Source organism: Megascapheus bottae, chromosome 8 (genome assembly GCF_031878675.1).
Source record: "Megascapheus bottae isolate mThoBot1 chromosome 8, mThoBot2.hap1, whole genome shotgun sequence".
In the NCBI taxonomy this organism is placed as follows: domain Eukaryota; kingdom Metazoa; phylum Chordata; class Mammalia; order Rodentia; family Geomyidae; genus Megascapheus; species Megascapheus bottae.
The window spans coordinates 32043269-32068012 of record NC_143516.1 but is presented as its reverse complement, the minus strand read 5'-3'; the positions used below and the strand labels follow the sequence as shown (position 1 = coordinate 32068012).

Genomic DNA, 24744 nt, shown 5'->3' with positions numbered 1-24744 from the left:
TATTGTAATACCACCTGCACTGTTCTTTTTTTCTGGTCAGTTTTAATTTTATTTTACTTATTTTATTTTTTCATATATTTTTATTATAATTAATAGAAGGGTTACATTACATTCACCAGATAGAAGGTACATTACTTCACAAATATTGATACTCTTTCTCATGTCATGGGCCCCATTTCCCTCCTCACTGCATTGCTCTTTTTGCCTAGAATTGTTTTGGCTTTTTTAGGTCTTTTCTTGTTCCATATGAACCTTTGGATTATATCTCCTATTTCAGTAAAGAATGTCTTTGGGATTTGGATGGGTATTGCATTGAATTTGTATATCAATTTGGGCAATATGGCTATTTTCACTATATTGGTTCTCCCTACGCATGAGCTTTCCATTTCCTGGTATTTTGTAGTTTTCATTAAATAATTCCTTTACATCTTTGGTTAAGTTAATTCCTAAGTATTTTATTCTTTTGGGGACTATTGCGAAGGGGATCATTTTCTTGATTTCGCCTCTGTCTGTGTATTGTTGGAGTACAAGAAGGCTACTGACTTTTGCAGGTTAATTTTGTATCCTGCCACTTTGCTAAAGTGGTTTGTTAATTCTAGGAGTTTGGGAGTGGAGCTTATTGGGTCACTCAGGTAGAGGATCATGTCATCTGCAAACAGGGATAGTTTAATTTCTTCTTTCCCTATGTGGATCCCGTTGAGGTCCTTCTCTTGCCTTATTGCTCTGGTTAAGGGTTCCAGCCCTATATTGAAGAGAAATGGAGAGAGTGGGCATCCCTGTCTAGTTCCTGATTTTAAGGTAAATAGTTCCAGTCTTTCTCCATTTAGTAAACTTACTGGTTGTAGGTTTGTCATATATGGCTTTAATTATTTTAAGGAATGTACTTCTTATTCCTATTTTTTCTAATGCTTTCAACATGAATGGATGTTGTATTTTGTCATTTGCCTTCTCCGCATCCAGAGAAATTATCATATGATTCTTATCCTTAGCTTTATTGATATGATATATTACATTAATTGATTTGCGCATGTTAAACCAGTCTTGCATCTGTGGGGTGAAGCCTACTTGATTGTAGTGTATAATTTTTTTTTTTTTGCCAGTCCTGGGCTTGAGCTCAGGGCCTGAGCACTGTCCTTGGACTTTCTCAAGGGTAGAACTCTACCACTTGCGCCTCAGCACCACTTCCGGCTTTTTCTATATATGTGGTACCAAGGAATCGAACCCGGGTCTTCATGCATGCTAGGCAAGCACTTTAACTACTAGGCCAAACTCCCGGCCCATAGTGTATAATTTTTAAAATTTGTTTCTGGATTCTGTTGGCTAGTATTTTGTTGAGGAGTTTTGTGTCTGTGTTCATTAGAGAGAGAGGTTTATAGTTCTCTTTTTTTTGTTGGATCTTTCCCTGGTTTAGGGATGAGTGTAATATTAGCTTCATGAAATTAGTTTGGTATTGCTCCTTCTGTTTCTATGTCTTGGAAGAGTTTCAAGAGTATATGTATTACTTCATCTTTAAAAGTCTTGTAGAATTCTTCAGTGAAGCCATCTTGACTTGGGCTCTTTTTGGTTGGCATTTCCCTCATTGCTTCTGCTATTTCATTATATGAAATTGGTTTGTTCAATTTGTTCACCTCTTCATGGTTCAATGTGGGTAACCTATATTTATTTAATAAATCATCCATTTCTACTAGATTTTCCTGATTCTTTGAATATAGGCCCTGAATTTCTTGGATATGGGTCGTGATTGTTCCCATAGGGTCTCTAATCTTGTTTATTTGAGTTTCCCCTTTCCTTGATTAATCTTGCCAGGGGTCTGTCAATTTTGTTGCCTCTTTCAAAGAGCCAACTTTTTGATTTATCAATTTTATGTATAATAGATCTTATTTCAATTTCTGATATTTCTGATTTGTTTTGTTTTTCTGTCCTTCTAGTTATTTTGGAATTAACTTTTTCTTGTTCCTTTAGGTGTCTCAATTTCTTCTTAAGGTTATTTACATGCTCTTCTTCTGTCTTTTTAATATGGGCTTCTAGTGCGATAAATTTGCCCCTTTAGAACTGCCTTTGCTGATATATCTTGTGATATATCTTGATTGTCATTACATTCAATAAAGTTTTGAATTTCTTCTTTGATTTAAAAGCTGAGTTCTTAATCAGCTTTTGAGGTCTGGTATTCAAACCACGGTACTGACATTAAAAAGTGTAAGATGTAGAAATTAGTAAATGGGGGCTCTGTGTCAAGAGTCCACACAGCAAGCTCAAGCTCAAGCTCCAAGACTTACAAGGAATACGTAGTATGATGTATAGTGAGTACATACTGTGACTTACTAGAGCAAAAGCATTCAAAAAGTACATACAGAAAATAAAATCAATAAAGCAACAGGCACAGGATATGGATCTTCAGGCCAGCACAAGCTTCCGTGCACCCAGTCACACAGACCACTCTTAAATCCCACAAACATATCTGTAATTCTACTGGAAAGGCTGCAGAGAAACTCTGTGTCCTATTCTTTTTGGTGGTCTTACCCCTGTCCTCTACTTCTTTTCTTCTTCTTAATGAAGGGGATTCTTTTGCATACACACCTTCTTCCTGGCTTCTACCACACCTGCAGACTACCAGCAGGAAAGCAGGTATGCTCCGCTGTGCAAATCATATTGCTCACTTTATGGGTGAGGTACACTGACATTTGTTCTGGGGGAAAGTGGCACTGTTCTGAAATCCAAGTTCCAAGACATCAGCTAAGGGCTGATTTGTCTATTTTAAAGGCAGCAGTTCCAGCTGGGCACTGATGGCTCATGCCTGTAATCCTAGTTGCTCCAGAGGCTGAGATCTGAGGATCTAGGTTCAAAGCCAGCCCAGGCAGAAAAGTCCATGAGATTCTTATCTCCAATAAACTATACCCAAACTGAATATTGAGCTGTGGCTCAAAATGATAGAGTGCTAGCCTGGAGCAAAAGAGCTCAAGGATAGTTTACACTATATAATCAACAATAACAACAATAGAAAGAGTAAAATGAACAACTTGAGACTATGGGAAGTCATGAGTAGCATCTGTTAAACCCTTATCCCTCTGTGGATCAGATCTACAAGTCACTGCTTAATCTGTTGGCTAACTGATTTTTTTTTTCAAATCATGTTCTGTAATTCTAACTACTCAGGATGCTGAAAGCTGAAGATCCAGGTTGGAATCCAGTCCAGGGTGGGAAGTCTGTGAGACTCTGATCTTCAATTAACTACCAGAAAGCTGGAAGTGGGGCTGTGGGTCAAAGTGATAGAGTACAGTCTTGATGGAAAAAGTTCAGAGACAGCAACCAGGCCCTGAGTTCAAGCCCCAGGACCGACAGGAAAAACAAAAACAAAAATAAAAAGATAGCAGTCTTTTTTGCTTCTTCAATTCTTGTGAACATATTCTTATGACACAAAATATAATCTTTAGGTAAATGATATGGAAGGAAAAGATAATTTGGTACTGGAAAAAAGCTATCCTGGTAGGAGGCTGGTTTTTATGGAGGGAAGACACCTACAAATTGAATAATCCAATAAAGGAGAAGGCTAGGGAAACCAGATATAAAAATGAAAAATAACAAAAGACAGCTAGGAGAGAAACTACAGAAGCAGCACTACTAGTTGGTCCTCTGATAGGTAGCCCTGAGGACATGGGCATACATCCAGAACTGAGGAGCGTGCCCTTTGCCACACAGCACACACTGGCCTGGAAATGGAAGCTGCCATGGTGAAAACTACACTCATCCTACGCAGAAATGATGTGTCATTAATTTTTGTTACATGACACATAATAAATAGTAAGTTTAGACAGAATAACATTCTAGCAGGGAGTCTTATCTGAATTTCTGATTTTTAGGCCTTAAAATATCTTTTTTCAATTTGTGCCAACAAAGGAGGAACACACATCCCATCTTTTGTACTTATCAGGTTTTTGGCTCTGTTAAATCATTTGACAAATATTTTATCATATATTATCACAAATACATTTTATGAGGATAAAATTTTACCCTCTATATGATGAAAATGATGTCAACCTTCAAGTCATGAGTAGGCATTAAGAAAGTTCTCTGGAAGCCAGAGAGTACTATTGTGTAAAACATATGGATCACATCCATTATTGACAAATGCTTATATGATGGGGTATTTAAATCCCTTTGCATTTATCGGACTTAAAACCTGAGTTCAAGACCTGAGTATTATAAGTTTTGGGTGCCTGAGCTTTTCCCCTCAATATTAGTAAAAGAGATATATCAATTAAATCCAAAGTGCTATCATAAGGCTTAGGTGGAAAAAATTATGTAAAGCATTACCACCTCATGTACATAGTATCAACAAGAAATACTGGCAAGTAACACTACCTACCACTCTGAACTAGCACATGTCTGGGTGCTTAGCCCTTTTATCTCATCTGGTCTTCCCCTCTATCCATGAGAAGGCAGAGGCATGGCATGTGGGGCCTAAGCTGTTGCAGCTAGTGAAAGGCCTAGATCTGCCTCACACTGTGTATACTCTGCTTTTTCTATTATGTAATACTTTTGGCCATGTAGTAATTTAATTGAGGAAGTACACACACACACACACACACACACACCATTTTCCAGGTAGCTTCAGTAAATTGTGGCTTTCAGAAGAAAAAGTTCAGAATTAAAAAGAGTGTTGGTTCTATGGCTTAAAAAGCAACAGTCTAAACTAAGAACTTTCAAGTATGTTTCTATGCAAACTATGAGTTAAAAGAATAATTATAAGAAGCATCAAAGTGAAGGAAATCATTCCTCCACAATACAGGTCAGGTTGGATGATACAGCCATCTGGCCGGTTTAAAATGCAATGATAAATCCAACTTTAACTCACCATCTGCAGTTTCTTCTTGTCTCTAATGGCATTGTTGTGGGCTGCCTCAATTGCCATGTGGTGCTTCCAGGCTAATTCTTCTAGAGTCTTAGAATGGGCCTCGTTTAATTGACTGACCTCTCCTTCCAGTCGACTCTGCAAGTTCTTGAGCTCCATTTCATAATACTCTTTCTGAGCTATCTTTGCCTCATTCACTTTCTTAAACAAAAAAAATCATGCATTAGTACTTTTTCATTACTGCTAGTACTGTATAAACATCTTATAAATAAGTACAACTAATTGAACTAAAAATGGGTCATTGGAGTTCTCAAAAAGTAACAAGGTGATTGAGGCAAAATAAAGTACTTTAAAGCAAGAAATAAAATGGACTATCAGTCATTAAGTTAGAACCAAACAGGGTCAGCAAAGCTGCAACCTTAAAACTTAAACGTTTCCTGTGTTTCTAACAGTATACGACATGGTTGCCTAGTCAAATGATATTTTTCAATACAATTTTAAGTGTAAATTATATGCCTTTTAAGCATTCACAGTAAAGTGATGGAAATTAATCTAGACAATCATAATACAATGTCATAAGTTCTGTGAAAGGGGATGTCTTCTATGTATGTATGTGTATGTATGTGTGCACAAGGGAGGAAGTGTGGAGATAGAAAGAGTTGGGGTGAAAAGAATATACAAATCCATCAGGGAAGAGAAGATACAGATCTGGTGATGACAGCATTCTCTCATTACATTCTCACAAGCCCAGAAGACAACCAAAAATGCAAGCATGCCAAACATAGGTCTGCTGTCCAATGCCTGGATTCATAATCATTGTTACTGCCTTCCAAAACTGTGGAGCTGGTGAAGTTTGGGGAGACACAATGTCTGTGCAGCTGAACAGTGTAACTAGAGCACAGGATGCAAGGGGGACAAGGGACAGGGCTTGAAACAGGCAAGAGTCAAGTGACAAGATATTATTCCAAAGGTTTTGGTTTCAATTCCAAAAACAAACCTGAGAAACCACTGAAATGTAAGCAAGTAAAACCCATTCAGGTTGGCAGCAGGCTACTGAGATGAATGACGGCAGGAGGTGGTAACTGCAATCCAGGCAAGCAACGGCAAGTGGCTAAACTTAAGGTTGCTAATGGGTATAAAGATGGAAGCGTGGAATAAAAATATGTCAATAGACTAGCCAAGAGAAGTCATAACCAGCAGCTCAGCCAGGTGGTGCACATCCAAGCTACTAGGAGAATAAATATTCCAACTAATGTGGGCAAAAGGTAGTAAGACCTCATGCCAACAAACAAGTGGGACATGGCAAATCATGTCTATAAATCCAACTGTGCGATCAGTACAGGCAGAAAGACTGAGGTTCATGGCTGTGCAGGAACCTATCTAAAAAAAGTAAAGTATTAAAAAAAGTACTGGGGTGTGGCTCAAGTGGTAAAGCCTAACACGTCCTAAGTTTAAACTCTAATGGACCCCCATCTCCCCAAATAAAAGAAAAAAAAACCCAACTCTGAAAACCTAGCCAGGCCTGGACTGGCGACATAACTCACTGGTCACTTGTCTAGCATGCACCAAGTTCTAGGTTTGATTCCTTAGCACCATAAAACCAAACGTGTGTTTCCATAAACCTAAAATACAAGTGTCAAAAAGTGAGAAAGTACTCATAAAATGTTGATACCACTTTAAAAGAACACTAGTTTGGAGGTGGTCCAACAGCCAAATCCAGGACAATTTAAGCAGGAAAGTAGTAAATTGTAGTCTAGAGAATAAAAGACATAAACTCAATATTCATGAGTTCTACTAACACAAACAAATGAATAAGTGCAAATCCTTATAGTAGAATTCCCAATAAAGAAAGACTGAAACAAACAAGAATAACTATGATTGCAAGTTGAAGCAAGTAAAATCAATACACTATTTTTCATTTTATTTTTTTTGGCTGGTCCTGAGGCTTGAACTCAGGGCCGGGGTGCTATCCTTGAGCCTCTCTAAGCTCAAGACTAGCGTTCTACCACTTGAGAGCCACAGCACCACTTCTGGCTTTTTCTGATTATTGATTGGAGATAAAGTTTCACAGTCTTTCCTGCCTGGGCTGGCTTCAAACCATGGTTCTCAGATCTCAGCCTCCTGAGTACCTCGGATTATATCGACACCCAGCTCAATACAGTATTTTTAAGGGCGACAATTCTGTTCAAGATTATTTGACTTAATGTGATAGTATACACTCTAAATGGAGGAGAGTAGAAAGTTCAACATATGACTCAAGATGAAGGAAAGAGCTGGCCTATATCTAAGGATTCCACCACTACCACCACCACCATCACCCACTATTACTGGGCAAGTGTGCAATGAAATGGATGCCCTGGAACAAAAGTGTTCAGAGAACAGAGACCGGTGGAGAATCAAAGCAAGAATGCATGGCCCAGGACCTGAGATACTGTGAAGTGCCAAGAGAAGGAAAGATTGAAAGATAGTGGGTGACAGGTACAACAGTAAGGTGGGATCTACCAGCCCGGCAGTGGTATGCCAACCAGGAGAGCAAGTAGGGGAGCTCAGGCAAAGGCAGTCTGGAGTGTTGGTAAGAGAAGAGGGCACCAGGTCAGCAATGAACTGGAACAAGGTATAATAAGAGACCTGTTAAAATATATTTCACTGTGTGAGCTGAGTGCCAGAGCCTCATGCTTGTAATCCCAGCTACTCAGGAGGCTAAGATCTGAGGATTGCAATTTAAAGCCATACCAGGCAGGAAAATTTCTTAATATACTTATCTTCAATTAACCAGCAGAAAACTGGAAGTAGAGCTGTGTCTCAAAGTGGTAGAGCTCTAGCCTTGAGCAAAAAAACTCAGGGACAGTACTTAGGCCCTGAGTACAAGCCCCAAGATCTATATATGTGTGTGTGTATATATACATAAAAATAAACTTATATGCACATATATATCTGTACATATACATATATGTACACATGTATTTGTATATAGGTATGTATACATTTGTATGTATATGCACATATGTGTACATATATGTATACACACATTTGGGAGGAAAAGATGTGTGGTGCCCTATTAGTTTTTACCTTTTCCAGCTCCAGAACCTGCTGCTTTTGCTCTTTATCCATACTTTGAGTTCTGCTTTCCAAAAAAGCTCTTTCTTCTTCAAGCTGCGATAATCTCTCATTGGCCCTGGATTTTTCTGACTCTAAATCTTTAATTGTAACCTCCTGGGTCATTTGAGTTGCTTGCAGCATTCCAATGTGACCTACCCCACAAAGAAGAAAATGTTCTTAATATATAATTTATACTTCAGTTGCCCTGAAACATAGTTTTATTTAATAACATAATTGGACTTTATACCTAAGTAAAATAAACTGCTGCACATGCAAGTTTTTCTGTGTTTTCCTGATTCTATAAAATGGAAGTATTTACGAGGGGAACACTTCTGGCCCAATTTTCATAAATTTGGGAATCCTTTCGCAGAGCGGTGATGCTGGTTTTTTTTTTTAAACTTTGCAAGCTGTGTAAGTTAAAGTAGAAGCAACTCCTCATATGTTCACGTGAAAAGTAGGGAGAGAGAGACAGCAACAGAGAAAGAGACAGAAGTGCACTAGGAGGGCAGGATCTCATAATAGAAAGCATAGTTTAAGGCAGGAGGTGCTCAAAGAAGCCTGGTGGAGCAGCGATGCATGGCCTCAGACCCAGGAGACAGAAAATATGAGGGTGGATCTCAACATCTGTAGTTTCACCAACCCTAGTGATTCTGGTACAGGCTGCAAGTTATCTAAAACTTTGTGGGAAGGACTGACTGATGAGCCAATGAGAATTGATCAAGGGCCTCAAGCTGTTCTATGAGCCACATTTAACACTCAGACACAATGTCCCATCAGATTTTACTCGGATCATCTTTCTTTCGTCCTTTAGTAAGGACTGCCTAACGAGCATGTTAGTTACTTCAGAATGGACAACCCAGAACACCCTTAGCAACAAGCATTGTGAAATGGGACACTATAGGTTACATGCAATTCTACTAATGGTAATAGTCTGAAGTGTGCTTAAAGGATGCCTCTTTGAAAGACTGCTTCTTTTGCTTTTTATGGAGTACAGGTGGTTTTACATGCTAATTCTTGACTTTTTTCTATAAAATATATTGTTAAAAATATGTCATCATGCTATTTTCCCACCTCCAAAACATGGTAAGGAGTGCTAATGTTCAAGAAGTAATGTACCCACTACCTGACGAAGGTAGCTGTAACCCCTCTATAGTTTACCCTGACAATTTACAAAAAGAAGTCATCTCATCATTTGCTCCTTTGGGAGTAATTAGTAAGATAACAGAATTTTCTTTCTCCAAATAATTTTAAAAGTTGGGAAGAAAATTTAAATATAAGAAATTTTTAAATATTCAAATTCTGCCTTGAACACTGAGTATGCTGTGAAACTTTTGGCAGACATACTGGCTTTGAGGACAAGATCTGAAGCTTGCTGTTGTAAACGTTCTCTGGCAGCAGCTAGCTCACTTTCCACTTCTTTGTGCCGGCTTAATAAGGCCATTTCTCCTTCCTTGGCATCATCAAGCTGTTTTTGAAGAACCTAAGAAGGAGTAAATAGCCACGATCAAAATTAAGAACGATACTAAACTAAGTTTAAAGTTGATAAAAATATAAATCTCAGCTTTCTCTCACTGAGAAATCTTATTGTCTTATATTTGTTTTAAATCTGTAGATGATAGAGATACTTAAAACCTATTGTTTTACAAGTCAAATGACCTATTGTTTTACAAGTCAAATGACCCCACCCCCTCTAGTATAAACTAATACCTCATAAGAACAACCAAAAAGAAAACTATAATTCTATTTTGTTTTGTGTTTGCCAGTCCTGGGATTGGGACAGGCCTGGGTATTGTCCTCGGGCTTTCTCAAGGCTAGCACTCCTGAGCCACAGCACCTCTTCTGTTTTTCTGTGTGTGGTACTGAGGAATCAAACCCAGGGCTTCATGCATGCTAGACAAGCACTCTACTACTAGATCACTCTCCAGGCCCTAAAGCTATAATTCTGTTCATGCCACAGAAGAAAACTTATAGAGGATTTTCAGTTTTGTCCACACTCTGCCTTACATTTATTAAATTTAGCAATCAATTTTGTTCAGTATCTAAATATTGCCTAATGGGCAGACTAGAGAAAAGAAAAGAAAAGAAAAGAAAAAGAGGGGGGATGATTAAGCTCTAATATTTTAAGTCTCCTAAACCCACTTACCAAAGTGTTTAAGATAGATAAGATGTTTAACTAAAATCCTCTCATAAATAATCAGTACAGTTTTATAGTTATATTTTTTTAGGCACCTGATATCTGCAATTTTGACAGAATTGGTGCAGGATAATAAAAATGATCCTTTTGTTGATTTTTCTTCACAAAAAGAGCAAAAAAAAAAAAGCCAAACAATTTAAGTGGTGAAAATAAAGCCAGCTAGGTTGCAGTCAACACACAAAAAGAAAATCTTTAGAAGAGAAAGCTGCAAGGAAGTCACAGAAGAAGAAAAGTGGTAAGGGAGAGACTGTGAGGAAGACCAGGAGTTGAAAGTTCTACTCTTTACTCACCTGCATGTTGCTCTCTGCCGTGGCGAGCGCCATCTGCAGCTTCTGGCATTTATCAAGAAGACTGCCGGCTTCGTCCTGCACCATCTGCAACTCAGTCTTTAATTTTCCTATGGTTTTTCGCAAGATTGCTTCTTGTCCCTGAAATTCTTTTCGAAGATCAGCTTCCTTCTCTTTGCTAGCCTTCAGGCTTTCAGCTGTGAAAAGTTGTGACCTTTTCAAAGTATCAAGCTCCCTTTCATAAAAGGACTGAGCTTTATTCAACTTGTCTTCATAATCCTCGATGATGGTTTTCTTTTCAAGTCTTAGGTCCTCCAGAGTTCTGTTCAAGGCCTCCAGCTCCAGTCTATGCAGCTCCTCAGCCTTCTCCTGCCCTTGGGTTAGGCAGGCATTGTGGTCCTGCTGTGATTTCAGCAGCTCTTGCATCTCTCTTCGGTGAGCAGTTCGTAAATCCTCCAAAGCCAATCGTTTATCTTTTTCAAACTGTATTTGGAGCTGTCCAAAGCTCTGCAACCTTTCTTCAAACTTCCTCCTAATCTCCTCGACCTCTCTGGACATGGTCACTATGCGCTGGACATGCTGGGCTTCTGCACACAGCTGCATGTCCTCCACTCTCTGCTTATACGCTTCGAATTCTGTCAGAGCTTGCTGCTTCATTTTTATGTGATCTTCCAAGGATGCTTCCAGAACCTGAATCCTTCTCTGAAGGTCTGATTCCTCTGTTACTTTGCATTTATACTGTAGTATTTTTTCTCTTGTTTCTGCAAGAATTTGCTGGATTTCTTCTTCATGAGCGTCTTTAAGGGCTTGAATTGAAGATTCATGCTCATCATTTTTGGTGTTCAAGGCATATATTACCTGTTTGGTTTTGAAGAAGGGAGAAGAACTGAACAAACCATATTCTTTTACAACATGAAGTCAATTGTTTTGTTTGGGTTGCTATTTCCCTATACCTATTAGTAACGGTTATACTATGTATGAAACACTGAAAATGATTCCACACTCAATCATTTGCTTAGAAAATTACTATTTTAGCACAAACTTTTCAATTCTTATTCTAAAGTATCCAAAATTAGCTGAACATGATGGCACGTTCCTGCAATCCCCATAGGAGGCTGGATAAGAAGACTGAGAGTTTGAGTCTAGTCTACATAGATAATTTGAGACTGTCTCAAAATACAGAAAGTATTTAAAATTAAGAATGGTGTGGCTCAAGTGAAACAGGGAAAAAAATGGACAAAGGAAGCCACTTAGCTAAAGTCCAGACTAAGTGACTAATAAAAGGGACCAGAAAGAAAACATCTTTTCCATGCTCTGTGTCTTAAAGATAAGAGAGGCTTTTACATTAACAGAAGCCCTAGACCCAAGTCTTTCCCACAAACAAACAAAAAACCCCTCTTTTATCTGTTTAATGTCCTCTTTAAATATTTAAAAGCTTTGAAAAGCCCCTCAATGGATGAATGGATCAAGAAAATGTGGCATACATACACATTGGAATCTTATTCATCCATCAGAAAGAATAATATTGAACCATTTGTAAAGAAATGGAAAGAATAAAAAAAATTAAGTGAAGTACCTTGGCCCATAGAAACAAAGATGCATAAATTCCTTCATGTGTGGAAACCAGATGTAGTTATAAGCTTATAAGTAAATACATTGGGTGTAGAGTTGGATATGTAAGTGTAGAAAAATGTATTAAGTGAAATATGGGAAGATTCAAGGGAGAACTTATAGTGTATTTCCTTAGAAAGTCAAAGGAAGAGAAGATGGAGAATTCAGTCAAGAATTCAGTGAACAGACTACAAAATTAAGAAGACAGGGAAGGTATAGGTAGGGGAGGGATGAGTGAGAATGCTGAAAGAGGTGACACACTGCATTGTATTCATAAACTGCTTTGTTAACTTCCAATTCCTTTGTACACCTAGAAAGAACAAAAATAAGAAAAAGAAATACTATCTGGAAGGGTTGAAAGAAGATAAATATATCATAAAAAGAAATTGCCTTTCCTTACTTCCTATGGTTTGTCTTGTTTTCTTTGTTTTACTATTTTATTTACATTAATGAACAAATCTGCTAATTTCTAAGTGAAAGGAATGGAAATTTCTCTTCTACTTTAAGAAGTCAAGTTCCAAGTGGCACTGGTCATTGATTCCTATAATCAGAACTACTGAGGAGAGGCTGACATCTGGGAAAGTTGACTGGACAGAAAGTCCATGAGACTCTCATCTTTGACAACAACATCAACAACAACAACAAAAAGCTGGGTGCTGGTGGCTCAAGCCTGTAGTCCTAGCTACCCAAGAGGCTGAGATCTAAGGATTGTGGTTCCAAGGCACCCTGCTAAAACCCTGATCTCCAATTAGCCACCAGAAAACAAGAACTGGTGCTGTGGCCAAAGTGGTAGAGCACCAGCCTTGAGCAAAGGTGTTCAGGGACAGCATCCAGATCCGGAGTTCAAGCTCTATGAACAACAACAACAACAACAATATATATATATATATATATATATATATATATATATATATTTAAAGAGCTGGAAATGGAGCTGTGCTTCAGTGGTAAGGCACTACCTTTGCACCAAAAAGCTCAGGGACAGCATTCAGACTATTAGTACAAGCCAAGGAACTGCGTAAAAGAAAAAAAAAGTCAAGTTCCACTGAAGGAATTTAGACCTAACTTGGACTGTTCAGTACACTATGGTTTTTTACTTTAGTTTCTATGAGTCTCCTTTCAAAATCCAATTCATACTTTTTGTAGTTCATATATTAAATGCTATAGTTTTACCTGCTGCCTTTATATTTCCCTCAGTCTTCAAGAAAGCCCCATTCCTAGAGCTCTATTCCTAGAACCAGAGAGTTCTTAGGGCAGGTTTTATTTTCATTTTAGATTTTGTATTTTGTTGATTCCACTGAGATTTCTCCACCTATGATTATACACAGCAAGTATCCTATTACTCTCTTTCTTCCTATTAATTCCTTGGATGTCAGGTCTCCATGGCAAAACACTGCAATATCCATGACTGTCACCTAAGGCTTGGACATGTGCCTGTTTTCTCCCTCCTGAAAAGTCCACAGGAAAATATGTGCACAGAGTAAATGCTTATTCAGACTACCGAGTACCCTAGTTCCAAATTCCAAATGGTGTACTTAACACAGGTCTCCTGGAAAACTCTCTTCATCTATGCATTTAAGCTTAAAGGTAGCTTATCCCTACCACCCAGCAAGCTGGGTGGCGTCCTATTCCTATTCCATGCAATATATAGTCAACAACTAGGAAAGACTCAAAATTTCCATATTATAAAATAATAGGAAATATATACTTGGTCTCTACTCTTGGTTCTAGACACATATCTCCTAATTATCTGACACAGACCTCCTGATTCCCTTGGAACTTTCTTGATGACAGGAAAAACCTTAGCTACAATAAAGTAACTTTGGTGGAATAAGTTCAGGACTGGAACTGATTGTCAGAGGAAGAAATCAACAATGACATACCCATATCTCAACTTCCTTCCTGACCTCCAAAGAGGAGAGAAAAGGCTAAAGTCTGGGTTGATCAGCAATGGCCAAAAATTTAATCAGTCACAACAGCATAATAAACCCTTCATTAAAATGTAAATCAACAATAGAGGAAGTTTTAGTTATTGAACTTATGGAAGGTGTGTGCCCAGCACATCACAGAAGGCATGGAAGCTCTGCATGCCTTCTCCTATGGGCTTTGCCCTAACCATCTCTTTCACCTGGCTCTTCATCTTTATCCTTTATGTTTATCTTTATCCTCATCTTCATCTTCATCATCCGTTTTCTTTCCAATATCTTCTTAGAGTAATGGGCAAATGTGTTTGCCTGAGTTTGGTAAGCCATCCTAGCAGGGGAATTGATCCCAAGGAGGAAGTTGTTGAGAACTCAAGACATATTATAGTTGGTGAAGAACACAAGGAATAACCTCTTCCTTGCAAATGGCATCTGAAGGGAGCACAGTTTCATGGGACTGAATTTTCAGCTTTTGGAACATCTGATACTATAACTGGGCAAGAAGTGTCATACAACTGAATTACATTATAGGGTAGTTAGTTGATGTCTAATAGATAACTGGTAAGGAGAAGACCCACACACATTTTGGTGACTGGAGAGAGGGAAAGTGTAATTGAATTACACTGAGGATAAGTATAACAAAAAACATGATGTTTTATCCCACTGCAACAAGAGATACTAAGAAAAAACAAGCTAATTAGCCAAGTTTCCTAGAGCAAAACTGGTATACACCATACTACACCCCATCCTCACTTTGCCTCACAGTATGAAAACAGGTATTAGAGGGATTCCCAAGAGTGAACTAAGTCTCAGGATTAGTATTTTGATCTGAAAATTATCTTGAAAGGAGCCACTGGATGGTGAGATTCCTTATTTGGGGGAACGAAAATGAAGGAAAGCAACATGTAAGCCTCCCCTTGCCAGTGATTTATGGAAAAATTCCACAAATCAGACCCTGCCTGCTATAATATGTTATCCACAACACAACCACCACACTGGCTCTTAATATCCAGTACCTTTATCATTTATCATCATTCTTTCCTAAAATTTAGCAAACATATGATTCATTAGGTTGAGGGAATACTGATAACATTGTTGGAAAGATGTATGAAAATGATAGAGAACCTAGAAAAGACACTAAAGATATAAAATACATTATAAGACATTTACAATTTTTCTGGCGCTGTGAACATTCATGTAATATGAACAAATCATCTCAGCAATTTCAGTTTCATTTTTATGCCAGTAATGCATAATTTACACACTTCAACATAAGCTACTTTTACTTTTCTCTTAAGATTTTTGAAATAATCTTTCCCCCAGGTAAAATGGAACTATTATAGATTATACTTTTTAAATTGCTACTTATGTGAAAAGAAAAATCAAGTCATTTCTGAAACAATTTTCATTCTAAGCAGCTAGACTGAACTTTATTCCTCCAAAATTCGTATTCTAAATCCCTAGCCCTGGTTTGACGGTAACTAGAGAGGAGACTGATAGGATCTTTCTGGGATCACACCTTATGAGGTGTGAGTTTGTCATGTGAGGACATACCAAGGCAGAAAGACAGACCTCACTAGAAAGAAAGGCAGCTGGAACCTTGACATGGTTCTCCCAGCTTCTAGACTGTGAGGAAGAAATTGTTCCTGGGTAAGCCACAGTCTATGGTAATTTGTTATGGCAGACTGAAATGATACTTACACTGGCAAGTATAATCATGTCCCATTGCAAACTAACTCATTAGAAATAAAGTATACTCATTGAAAAAGTTATTAAAAATCAAGAATACACGCTCTTGTACTGTTTGGATCTAACAGCCACATATTAAGGATACTATGTGCCTTTTGTTCCTTTGGTCTTGATTTGTCTCACTCAACATGATTCGCTCTAGATTCATCCACTTCCCTGCAAATGCCATTATTTTATCTTGCCTGTTGGCTATGTAGAATGTACCACATTTTTTGTATCCCTTCATCTGCAGCTGGGCACCTGGATTGTTTCCATCGCCTGGCTATTGTGAATAGTGCAGAGATGAACATAGCTGAGCAGGTGTCCTTATCATATCCTGGGTTATAATGTTCAACAAGAGGACTCTATTTGAGTACCCAATGCTATGGACATGGTATTGGAAATATAAAAACAACTACATAGACATAAAAATTTATGACTCTATAGACATAATGTTTTATTACATAGATTAATATGTATCTATGACATACAAACCTTCACCCTAATTTTAATTATGTTCTAAAATCTAAGTACCAGTGATTGTATATAGAGTCTCTTCTTAAATACTTGTTTGTTACAATACTTGTTTGTTACAATACTTGTTTGTCATTTGAAATATGATGTAAAAATCAATGTTAATAAATTCTTTAATAAAAAATCAAGAATCCATTATTAATAAGGTACAATAATAGTAAAAAATATGCTGTTAGTTTCTTAGTTTAATACTTTAATGGAACTTTTATTGTTGCATGTTCTACCAATAAGCAATAACTACTAAGATAAAGGAATCACTGAAGAACTGGTAGTATATTTATACAGCATAATACCATGAAATAATAAAAATATATCTCAAAAGTAAGCAATTTTAACTTTCTTTTGCCAGTCCAGTGCTCAGGGCCTGAGCACTGTCCTTGGACTTTCTCAAGGCTAAAGCTCTACCACTTGAGCCTTAGCACCACTTACGGCTTTTTTCTATGTATGTGGTACTGAGGAATTGAACCCTTGTGCATGCTAGGCAAGCACTCTACCACTAGGCCAAACTCCCAGTCCCAGCAATTTTAACTTTTAAGAATATTGTACAAGCTGGCTCTGATGGCTCATGCCTGTAAACTGAGCTACTTAGATGTCTGAGAGATAAGGATCATGATTTGAAGCCAGCCTGGGCAGAAAAGTCCCTGAGACTCTTACCTCCAATAAAATACTCAGAAAAAAACTGGAAGTGGTGCTATGGCTCAAAGTGGTAGGAGCTCTAGCCTTGAGAACAAAGAGGCTCAGGGGCTGTGTCCAGATGCCAAGTTCAAGCCCCAGGACTGGACAAAAAAAAAAAAAAAGATACTCTGCAATGCAATGTAAAGTTTCTAACAAGCAATGACGAACTATAGTAACAGTCTTCCAACAAGGAAAGCCTAGAGCTGGACAAATTCACTGATGAACTTTATCAGACCACTGGGCACTTACACTCTTCAAACTAAAAAAAGAAAGGGTGACAATCCTTCCAAATCCATTCCATGAACCTTATACCGAAACCTCATAGGAACGTAACATGAAAAGAAAAACTATACTCATATTGAAGACTGATACAAAAATTCTCAATAAAATACTTGCAAGCCATATTCAAAAATACATTACAAAGATCATACACCATGATCAAGTAGCTTTCATTCTAGCGATGCAAATCAATTCATATATAGCACATTAAAAAGGACAAAAATCAAATCATCTCAAAAAAATACAGAAAAAGCCTTTGATACCGCAACATCCTTTTAAGACAAATGTTCTGAAGAAACTGGGTTCAGAAGAATCACACCTCAACTATAATACAAACTAGGAATAACAAATCTATACCCAGTGTCACACTGGGGAAAAACCAATCATTTCCTTTGAAATCAAGGAGATTAAGGTGCCCACCTATCACTGCTTATTCAATACAGTGAACTCTTCTTAATAACTTAAATTGCTTTTGCAATTTAAGACAGGACAATCAAGGCCAGAGAAAGAAATAAGAGGGATACAAAGAGGAAGAGAAGCTATAATCACTATTTGTGGATGATATGATACCATAAGGATGCCATGAAAGGCCCTTAGACTTGATGTAAAAATCCAGCAAAGTAGCAGGATACAGAATTAACATACAAAAATCAATACCTTTTCTACACAGCAAATACATTTGCTGAGAAAGAAATCAGAAAATAAATACCATTTAGAAGAGCCTGTCAACACCTTCCCCCTACACACACACACACACACACACACACACACACACACACACACACACACACACAAACCTGAAGAGACCTCCAAATCTGTAGATGAATTTAAAGGAGGTGAAAACATCGACAATGACAATTTAAAACACTGAAGACAGAAATAGAAGACACAGAAAATGCAAAACTTTCCCACATTCATGGATTAGCAGAACTGATGCTATGATTGAGTCATGTGCAGAGTGAATTACAACTGCCACCAATGTACCAATGACATTCTTTACAGAACTAGAAAAATAACCCTAAAATTAGAATAGTACAGTATGAGTGCAAATTCAAATCTGTTTACTATAACACTCATCACTGACACCCAATTTCAAATTCGGGCTGGTTTTCCCCCATGTTCTTGATGGGTAATTTATTTACTTCACATTACATTGAAAAAAAAATGGTAGGTGCTTCTGAGTATCTAGCAAGAAGACTGTTGCTTTTAGATAAATATATTTGAAGGAATACTATCAATAAAAATTTCCCTAGCCACTGCTATTTTCTAAATTGGCATATTTTCTCTGTCATTGGAATATTTTTTATCATATGTACACATTATTGAATTTTCCATGACTGCCTTCTTACATGGCCATTTCCTGCTGCTTTACTGCCAGCCTTCTTAGTTTCACTAATAATGTCTGCCAGCCTCAATACAAAACTGATAATGCCCTATTCAGTTTAAATCTATTAAGAAGTAGGTAGATAGTACAACAAAAAAGATTCAGTGTTGTTTGCAATAGGTGTGGTCTCGTGTGTGGCAGGTCAGGTCCTCCAGGGCTTGCCTGAGTGTTCACATGTATCTCTGTGGGATTTCTATCCCTTTTTTTTCCTGAGTGTAGGGTATAAGCTGAAGGTGAGGCTCCCTAGAAGGCTGGAGGAAAGGTGAAGGAACAAAGCAACTGTCCCACTAGATATCCTAACAGTTCCTTACAGAGTGACACGCAAACCCTTTTAGTGCACATGCTTACATCAGATGCAACCACATGTTTCATTTTCTACTAATGGCTGAAGAACAGGCTCTGGTGTGGAGCTGTACCGAGGAGCCGATATTCAAGGTGAGTAAATGAGAACAGATGCTGCACCATACACAATACACTCAGCCCTGGCTGAAAATAAATTACTTCCATTATTTTCCCCTTGGTCCAATTTCTTTTGGTTTAAATTAGAAAGGGGGGAAAAAAGCTGTTTTTCATACATTATGTAATCAAATTAATTCCAGTGATAGACTGTGTCCAAATGAAACATTTACAAGGGAATTTAAGAGAGAAAGAATGAGGGGAAAAATCTCATTTGGATTTAAGTCAAGGACATTCGAAAACATTGATTTTTAAAATAATTTTAATATCCAGTTGGCTTTGGGAAATCATTTTAAAGATACACGTGTTTGCTAAGTGCTTTTATAATTACAGTTGGGAAATATATTTTGGAAAATATTTAAAAGTCTATTAGTGCTTTATTTTCTCATGTTGTAATATAACACGCATCTGTTTCCTCAGATTTGACTTGAATGTGAAACAAAAAACACAAGGCGCTCTATACAGCCATTATTTAGAATACATGCAATGAGATCTATGTTACCAAATTTTAAGAAAATAAAAATACCATTACAACTTTTTGTGAATGTTTGCTATGTGCTTTGTATTTTATATGCATTTTAGAAAAGTATGAGTACTAATAATCTTACATAGGAAGAATTGTTAAAACAAAAACCAGCCAGCATCAGTGGCTCACACTGGTAATCCTAGCTACTTAGGAGGCTGAGATCTGGAGATCACAGTTCAAAGTCAGCCCAGGCACAACAGTCTACGAGACTCTCTTCTCCAATTAACCATCAGGAAGCCAGAAGTGGTGCAGGCTCTGGCTCAAGTGCTAGGGCTCTAGCCTTGAGCTGAAAAGCTCAGGGACAGCACTCAGGCTGAGAGTTCAAGCCCCATGAATGACCCCCTCCAAAAAAATTAAAAACCCACACACAAAATAATTACAAGAAATTTTAGGTAATATCTGTTGTGGCAATCTGTAGAATACAGAATGCTATATGGAGCTTGAGGAATTTTCAGTAGAAAGAACTGGACAGAGACTGAAACAATCAGAAAGACGTGAAAGGGAAGTGTAGAGATCTGTGAGCACAGCAATCTGGGCGAGTATACAAGAGCAATGATGTGGGTCCTGGCAGAGGTTCCACACCTCCACAGAGGAGGGGTGAGTACCAGCGAAGCCAGCTAAAGTATATATTTCTGCTGAGTAATGTGCCACAGAAATTTAACTGGGAAATGAGTCTTCACAGTAACTTTAAGAGATTTTGAACCTACATACATTGTTCTATTTGTTTATCCACCATCGTGCTGCTGTGATTCTAAGACATTTTTTCATACTGAAAGATTTCTCCAGCAGAGTGTACATTATGATCAAATGCATGTCACAGTTTAACTGACAGCATTCCTTTCCTTACTAGTACATACAGCACTCAGCTGGACACTGGTGTCTCACATCTGTCATCCTAGCTATTCGGAGGCTGAGATCTGAGGATTATGGTGCAAAGTCAGCCTGGGCAGGAAAGTCTGTGAGATTCTTATCTTCAGTTAACCACCAGAAAACCAGAAGTGGTGCTGTGGCAAGTGGTAGCCTTGAGAAAAGAGCTCAGGAACACCATCCAGGCCCTGAGTTCAAGCCCCACAACTGACAAAAGCAAGCAAACAAAAACAAAAAATCCCCACTATTATTAGTTTTAAAAGATCATTTGCAACTGTGAAAGTATTTTTTCGAAATCAATTACTTCCATGAATCAGGAGTGATACGAAGCCATATGAAGAATGAGTGAAATGTTTTATGTTGAAAATAGAATGTAATTGGTTCTCAATGATACAAACAAATTGTCTGAAACTCTTAACCCAGTGGTTATCAGCAGGAATCAGGCAGCAATGTCTGAATTGAATCCTTGCAGTTGAGATTATAATCCACAGAGACCAAATGAAACATACTGTAAAGGGAAAAGTAGGCCTCAAAGGAAGAGAAATCACAGTCAGAAAGGGAACAAAAGCAGGCTGCAAAAATAAGATGAGAAACAAAAGCCATAAAATGAGTGATTGTTGTCCTTAATGCACTATGTTATCTCTCATCTCTTTTGCTGTCCCTTGGTTATCTCATATTGTTACAGTATTTTACCTTGTTATCTGATATATTGTATATTTGTTTATTTGAATAAGATAGGGAAGGGGGGTAAACAAGATGAGGGGTGGGGGTGGGAGGAGGGAAATGGGGACCAAGACATTAGAAAGGGTATCAATGTTTATGAAGTGATACACCTTCTATCTGGTGAATATAATGTAACCCTTCTATTAATTACAATAAAAATACATGAAAAAATAAGATGAGGGATAATATATATCTATAACATATACTCAGCTTAATTTTCATTGTTCTTAAATTTATGTGCCAGTGATTGCAGATACAGATTCCATTCCTCAATACTTGTTTTGTTAAATTTGACATTTGAAATATGATGTAAAAAATCAGTGTAAATAAAATCTTTGAATAAAAAAATAATGAAGAAAAAACTTCTTCGCAAAGAAAAACAATTATTTTGCTTCTAAGAATTTAGTTACTCCTTAAAGGTTAGACTCTCCATAAATATTCAGGACAAATCAAACATAACCATCATAGTAACAAATAGAAGCTCCTTCCTGAAATTTCTCCTGATAATTTCTGTTCTATGCTCATCTTACTTAGCTATGCCTTCCTAGCCATGGCAGCAAGATTTTGTTTTTACACCAACATATAACATGGTTTAAGGACATTCTGAACAAAAAGGTTTGTGAGGCTCCATCTCAGCAGTACAAAGCTAGGCATAGTGGTAGATAACTGCCACCTCAGTTATAGCAGGAAGCATAAAACAGAAGGACCACAGTCCAGGCCAGACTGAGCAAAAAAATGAGACCCTATTCAAATATAAGCACAGCACAAGTGCTGGAGACATAGTTTGAGTGGTAAAGTACCTGTGAGTTCAATCCCCAATCCCAGCCAAAGACAAAACACAAAAAGAGTTAGTGAAAAATGTGTATGAGTAGCTTTTATAAAGATTAACATCACAGAATCTGAAGAGAGCAGGAACTGTGAGGGTAGGATGTCAGACAGGTCATGGACACCAGTCCCATGGCCATGAAAACACAGGCACAACTGCAAGCTGCTCTAAACCTGCAGAATGTTATTTACAGAAGGAGCTACATGTACCTCCAGGACCTGTGGTGGAAGAAATGTGTGTTAATGAGCAGTGGTATTTGCAGAGGCTGCAACAAAAGTAGATCCCTGGGAGAGAGCCCACTTCTCAGTTAAAAGAAAGGACATGGAGTTTCTTGTGAAGAGATGAGGCTGCAGAGACGTTTGTTCAGGATGGAATGAGTTCTAGAAAGCAATTACAAAAGTCTGGTGGGTATCCAGGAGAAGAAGGCACATAGATAAGGATAGGTAGAGAATTTACCCGTTGCTTTGAAACTGGGATCCAATAGAAATCGCATGAGGCAAGATGGAATGAGCAGGCTCAAAGCTCTCAAGTATACTCTGGTCTTACCATTTTCAGCAGAGTCAACTGTATCCCTTATAGAAGATTTCAATTATGTAACTGTCAGATGACAAGAGTTCATTCAATGTTGAGCTTTGAGAAAGTTATTTTAGATATTTCTACTATTTTATTATACTATATTCTTCAATTTTAGATATTTCATTTTTTCCCTGTAAAAATGAAAAGAATTACTGCTTCAAGAAAATACCATGCATGAGAAAATGAAGACTGGTTGGGAAAGGCCATAGATGCCGGGGCCAACCGGCAGCAAACCAGGGTTCGCAGATTGGGGTTCCTGAAATCGGGGGCAAGGACTAGCAAGAAATAGAAGAGAGACAGACACACCGGGTCCGGGATGTCCGCAGTCCAGGTAAAGACTGCCGAGACTGCCGCATTTATTTTCCACTCCTGCTTCTTCCCTCCTCCTGACCCAGGGAACCTCCAGGTGTTACATTGATATGGTAATTCTCAGGTCATTTACATAGAATAGGGCCAGAAAACAATAAGACAATAAAGCCATCGTCTGATGCAAGTCAAGGTACAGTTTGATTCCACTCTGGCTCCCAACATAGAATGAAACAGTAATAAAACTTCTCCAGTCAAGAAGAATTCCAGGGTCAGCTTGATTCACTGTTAAAATTTACCAAACCTTTAAAAAAAAATCTAATGTTAATGATTCCATAAAATAGAGACGGACTTTTCAAACTCATTCCATGAAGCCAGTATTACCCTGAATTCAAAACCACATAGGGACAAAAAAGAAAGGATGAATGCCCTAGATTAATATAGATATATAAATCCTCAATAAAACACTTGCAACCTGAATTACCAGCACTTTCATACACTATGATTAAATTCTTTTATACTAGGGACACACTGATGATTCAACATACAGAAATCAGTAATGTTAACAAAGCCCATACACAGAATCATGGATTTAAAAAAATTACATTATCATCTCAATAAAAGCCTTCCACAGATTTCATTATCTGTTTTATGATAAAAGCCTGGGAAAGGGACCGGGAGTTTGACCTAGTGGTAAAGTGCTTGCCTAGCATGCACGAAGACCCAGGTTCAATTCCTTGGTACCACATACATAGAAAGAAAAAAGCCGGAAGTGGTGCTGAGGCTCAAGTGGTAGAGCTCTAGCCTTGAGAAAGTCCAAGGACAGTGCTAAGGCCCTGAGCTCAAGCCCAGGACTGGCAAAAAAAAAAAAAAGCCTGGGGGAAAATACCATAAATAGCAAAAGCAATCCTGATTTTAAAAAAGAGCAATGCTGGAGGAGTATCTGATTCCAAATTACATTACATATTACAGAGCCTTAGTAACAAAAACTGTACAGTGCTGGCTATCACTAGACACACTGACAGAACAGAACAGAGGACACAGAAACAAACCTACACAGCTATACCGATAGACTGTCAATAAAAATGCCAAAAACATAGAAAAAATGTTTAAAAAAATTAGAGAAAAGACAGCTTCTTCAGCAAATAGTGCCAACAAAATTAGATATAAAAACTTAAACTAGATCCTTAATCCTTCAAACTATTAAAAATGGATCAAAGACCTTAATTTATTCCTTTTTTTTCTTCTTGGTCTTGAGGAATGAATACAAAGCTTGGGTACTGTCCCTGAGCATCTATGCTCAAGGCTAGGTGCTGCTACTTGAGTCACAGCTCCACTTCTGACGTAACAGTGGTTTACCAAGAGACTCATGGACTTGCCAGGTAAGTTTCAAATTGCAATCCTTACGTCTCAGCCTCCCGAGTAGGAGTACAGGCATGACACTGGCACCTGGCCGTATTCCTAACATCAAAAACTTTTGAACCAGTGCCAGGGGCTCATAATTATAAATCTTAACACTCAGGAAGTTGAGATCTAAGGACTATAGTTCAAAGCCAGCAAGGGCAGGAAAGTGTATGAGACTCTCATCTCCAATTAACCACCAGAAAACCAGAAGTGATACTATGGTTGCCTTGAGCAAAAAATGTTCAGGGCCAGTTCCCAATCCTGGAGTCCAAGCCGCAAGACTAACAAAACCAATAACAACAACAACAACAAAAGACCTTTGAAACCACTAAGAAGAATGTCAAGAAAACATTTCAAGACTTCAAGATACAGACACAAGCATTTATTTGATTCTAATAAATAGTTCAGGTAGTAAATGAAAGATACATGTAAAGTGCTTAGCACAGTAATACATAATATACTTTGGCCTATTTAATTTGTTAAAAATTATTTTATTTT

General features: G+C 37.9%; 1 protein-coding gene across 6 annotated transcripts in view; it reads right to left on the bottom strand.

The window, feature by feature from the left end:
- Positions 1-24744, bottom strand: part of Fam184a (family with sequence similarity 184 member A) — a 92750-nt gene that overhangs the window by 54223 nt on the left and 13783 nt on the right. For all 6 annotated transcript variants that reach the window (XR_016536477.1, XM_090338210.1, XM_090338212.1 and 3 more), the window contains exons 2-5: positions 10433-11287; positions 9293-9428; positions 7919-8100; positions 4853-5050 (exon numbers count right to left, since the gene is read on the bottom strand). Coding sequence is in view for 5 of the 6 variants with exons in the window: in XM_090338210.1 (XP_090194336.1) it covers positions 4853-5050; positions 7919-8100; positions 9293-9428; positions 10433-11287 (1371 nt within the window). In the remaining variant the exon portion in view is untranslated. The remainder of the gene's footprint in view (positions 1-4852; positions 5051-7918; positions 8101-9292; positions 9429-10432; positions 11288-24744) is intronic.